We start from the raw sequence: 4,536 nt of genomic DNA on the forward strand, positions 1-4,536 counted from the left end.
AAGTTTTAATTGGTTCAACCGATTTTATGATTTTATTCTGGTTTTGACCCACTAATAGTTTTTCAAGGTTGACCGAATCAAATTCAACTCTGATTCCTGATCCAACCAGTTGAACTGACTGGTTCGATTTGGGTTTTAAACATTATTTGTCTCCGTAAGATCTAGTAATTCCCTCTTCATAGTCCAAATGTTGTTCATCGCTGGCTCACCGGGTAGTTATCCAGCAATTTTCAGCATTTATCTGTAGTTTTTTTTTTAAGTTTGCGCCAATTATTCAATAGTTTCCTGAAGTTATCCGATAGGTCATACCAAAGTTAGGAATACAAGTTCAATAGAAAAAGAAGTTGTTAAATTGGTATTAACACGCTTTAAAGTCAATGTGGAGACTGTTGTAAATGTGCCTTAAAATCTTTGTTGATGAAGAGAAAGCAAATATGTTTCGAGATTGCCAAAAATCAAGAAGGCAAAAAACAACAAGAATGTCCGATTTGGACGGTTCACAAATTTCGGATTTGACCGGTTCCGTTTAGGGATCCGTTATTTAATGTTAGAATATCAGGTATTTATTAATTTAGAAATAGTCGAAATTAATATAAATATATTATAAGATATTTATAAAATTTTATTCTAATAATTAATGAGTTGTGTTCTTTGGGCTTGAGTTTTTGCTATTATAAATATGTATCTCTTTGTTGTGTTTAAATGGTGACTATTTTAGAGCTTACAGCAACAAGAGAGAACAACGGTTTAAAGGCATATCAAAGGGTTTTAGCTATTCTCAAGGGAAACCTTAGAAAGAAAAGTATTTTTGGAAAACCTTTGGAGTTATCTAGGGGAATTGGAAAACAGTGTTCTCATTTTCTTGTAACTCTAGGAATGACAAGCAGATCCGCACCCACGGGCCCACTGCACCTGAATCCGAGTCAACGGTTGAAAATCAGAATTGACTGGGTTTGGGTTCGGACTCGGGTGCGGGTTTGGGTAGTTTGAGATCCGCGCCCGAAATCACACCCACTTATTTATATATATATATATATATATATATATATATATATATATATATATATATATATATATATATATATATATATATATATATATATATATATATATATATATATATATATATATATATATATATATATATATATATATATATATATATATATATATATATATATATATATATATATATGTGTGAGGAGGGATCAAATTACACCAATATGTTACACTTATAGTTACACTCATTAATAACCTTTGATTTTATTTTAATCCAATGGTTAGAAATATATAATTAGTGACTCATAATTCTTACTTAAAATAGTTTTATTCTATTTTTGGTAATTAATAATTTTAATTTTAAAAAATGATAATTTATTCTTTTTCTCATAAAATAAATATAATCTCTCCTAATTTTGTAACAATTAAATCACACTTCAATTTTATAAAAAACGTGATTCTAAATATTTCATTAAAAAAATCTAGATTAAAATAAAAAAAATTCTAATTTTAAAATATATAGATTATATATATAATTTTAAGTAAATAAAATATAAATTTATTTACATAAAAAATATTAATAAAAATCAAGTGATTTTTACTAATATATCAATTATTAAAATATATCAATTATTTAAATTTGTTTAAAATTAAAAAAAAATTATATAAAAATAAGTTTTGATATTAATAAATGTTATAAATCATAATTTTTTAAGAAATATTACTAAGAATAATGGAATAGAATATAGTTTTATATTATTAAAAAAGAGTGATATGTTTAAAATTGTTAGTAAACATTGTTTATTAAAAAAATTATATTTTTTCCAAAGAAATATAAAAATTCACGTATTTTTAAAAAATATTAATAAAAATCAAGTGATTTTTACTAATATTTCTTAAAATATGTTATTTTTATCATTTCTTAATAAAAATATAATTTTTTTAATTAAAAAAACTTGTATTCTTAATTTTAAAAAAATAGCTCTACTTTTAAAATAAAATTTTATTTGATCCACAACTAAATTATTATGTTCTAATTATTTAATATTTAGTTTTTTGTATTTTTTATACATATTTTGAGAATTATTTTGTATTGTATTTAAAAATAAAACAGTTTTATTAGTTACATTAAGGGAATATAATATTATTTTTTCTTTAAAATAAATCACAATTTTTTCTTAGTAACAAACATTATTTTCCATCGAATAATGCTTACTAACAAATTTAAACAAATCACAATTTTTATAGTAATATAAAATTATATTCTATTCACTTATTATTATTATTATTAATATTTCTTAAAAAATTATGATTTTTGATATTTATTAATATCAAAACTTATTTTTATATAATTTTTTTAACTTTAAACAAATTTATCTATTTTTTATGTAAATAAATTTATATTTTATTTACTTAACTTCACTATATAATTGATATATTTTAAAATAAGAAAAGATTTTTTATTACTAAGAATCTTGATTTTTTTAAAAATATTTAGAATCACGTTTTTATAAAATTGAAGTGTGATTTAATTGTTACAAAATTAAGAGAGATTACATTTAATTTATGAGAAAAAGAATAAATTATAATATATTAAAATCAAGATTATTAATTACCAAAAGTAGAATAAAACTATTTTAAGTAAGAATCATGAGTCAATAATTATATATTTCTAACCATTGGATTAAATTAAAATCAAAGGTTATTAATGAGTGTAACTATAAGTGTAACATATTGGTGTAATTTGATCCCTCCTCATATATATATATATAATATTGTGGAAAGTTGTAGGAAAATTGTAGAAAAAAATGTATTTTAGGTATTTTGTTGTGGGTTTGGGTAAAAAAACCCGAACCCAACGGGTGTGGACGTGAGTGTTATTTTGCCACCCGAACAACATTTGAGTTTAGGTTCGGATTTGGGTAGTGTGAAATCCGCACCCGACCCGTTGCCATCCCTATGTAATCTCATAATCTCTTGTAACAATTTTTTTGAATATAGTGAATTAGAGAGCTTCTCTCTCTCAAAGTAGATCGTTTAAATAAAAAAAACACTTTTTAAATTCATTGAATAAATAATATATCCGATCATTATTATATATAGAATCTAAGTTTTTTTTGTTATTGCTTATAATAGTGACGAGAGAGATGTAATATAATTCTATTGTTTGTCTATCTTATTCAACACCTATTAAATGGATTTTGGAATTTGGTGCTTCAATAATTCTTCACTTTGCTCTAAATTTTCAACACCTATTAAATGAATTTTGAATTTTGGTGCTTCAATAATTCTTCACTTTGCTCTAAATTTTCAACACCTATTAAATGAATTTTGAATTTTGGTGCTTCAATAATTCTTCACTTTGCTCTAAATTTTCAACACCTACATATCCATATATAATTGTCGTGGTCGTGTAACAAAAGTGGAATCAGAAGTAGAGGTAATGACACAGCTTAACAAACTAATTAATCTAGTTGTAGAAATCAAATTAAAGGGACAATTAAGAACCAATAAAACAGAAATTGGAGAGAGTGAGGGAATATGGAAAGCTAGTCCAACACCAGTTGCTTAACTTTGTGTTGTTAGTTAGAAAATCAAGTTGGACTAATAGATAAACGAATTCCTGCTAAGGAACGAAGGTTCGGAGAATTGATCTCTCGACACAAGTGCATAAAAAAAAAATTAAAATATACTTCTAACAGAATTATTTTATAAAATTTCGTTCGATTTTCAAACACACAAAAATCCATCAAATTTAATGGACAACAAAACAAAAAAGTTGTGCATGAAGCTTCAATTTCAAGAATCAGACCTACAACGATAATACTTAGAACATCCTCTATTATAGGGATTTGAAGGTGGAGGAATACATCCTTCAGATCTACTATAAGCTTCACCACCTGCACCACCATTACATACTGGTTTATCTCTCTTTAAAGCTCCTACAGAAATGTATCTTCTTTGTTCCAAAAGCCTTCTGCTTATTTCCGACTCCATCAATTCTTCACCTTCTTGATTGCATTCACCTATGGAACCATTGCATATCTTTGAATGATGAGCACTACTCAGTGATAACACATTGCTGCTTAACTGCATGAAGATGATGAAGAGCATGAAGTAGAAGAAGGTGAGGAGTTTCATGGTAGGTCTTGGATGTGTCATGTGTATGTACCATTCCTTCCACTCATATATATGAATATAATATGGCAATGGCATTGGCAGCACCTTTTTGAAAAAGTGGAATTGGAGGCTGTTGGTGATAAGGTGATGGAACGCACTTCACCTAACATTGTGGACAATATGGCAATTATGTTATTTTTCATGTGCTCAACATGATTTTGTTTATTTCTTTGATGTGAAGACTAATGATTTAGTTTGTCAATAAGTGGTCGTATATGTAGTATAAGATAATTCATGTAAGGACCAATAAGAAGCAAAAGTTTGTTGATATAATCATTCATTTGTGTGTTTTCCACTAAGTTGCCTAACCTACATCTTAGTTAGTTGACCTTAAAATGCACTTGATTGATGGGTTTT

At 25.8% G+C, this 4,536-nt stretch overlaps 1 protein-coding gene across 1 annotated transcript; it reads right to left on the minus strand.

Moving 5' to 3' along the window:
* Positions 1 to 3,798: 3,798 nt before the first annotated feature.
* LOC131605836 (protein RALF-like 32) lies at positions 3,799 to 4,140 on the minus strand. Its single transcript, XM_058878144.1, has one exon. The coding sequence runs from the start codon at positions 4,138 to 4,140 to the stop codon at positions 3,799 to 3,801; it is 342 nt and encodes a 113-aa protein (XP_058734127.1).
* Between the last annotated feature and the right edge of the window lie 396 nt (positions 4,141 to 4,536).

This window comes from Vicia villosa, linkage group LG5 (genome assembly GCF_029867415.1).
Source record: "Vicia villosa cultivar HV-30 ecotype Madison, WI linkage group LG5, Vvil1.0, whole genome shotgun sequence".
NCBI classification, from domain to species: Eukaryota; Viridiplantae; Streptophyta; class Magnoliopsida; order Fabales; family Fabaceae; genus Vicia; species Vicia villosa.

Coding starts and splice junctions, on each gene's coding strand:
- LOC131605836 (XM_058878144.1), bottom strand. CDS start 4,140: ATGAAACTCCTCACCTTCTTCTACTTCATGCTCTTCATCATCTTCATG.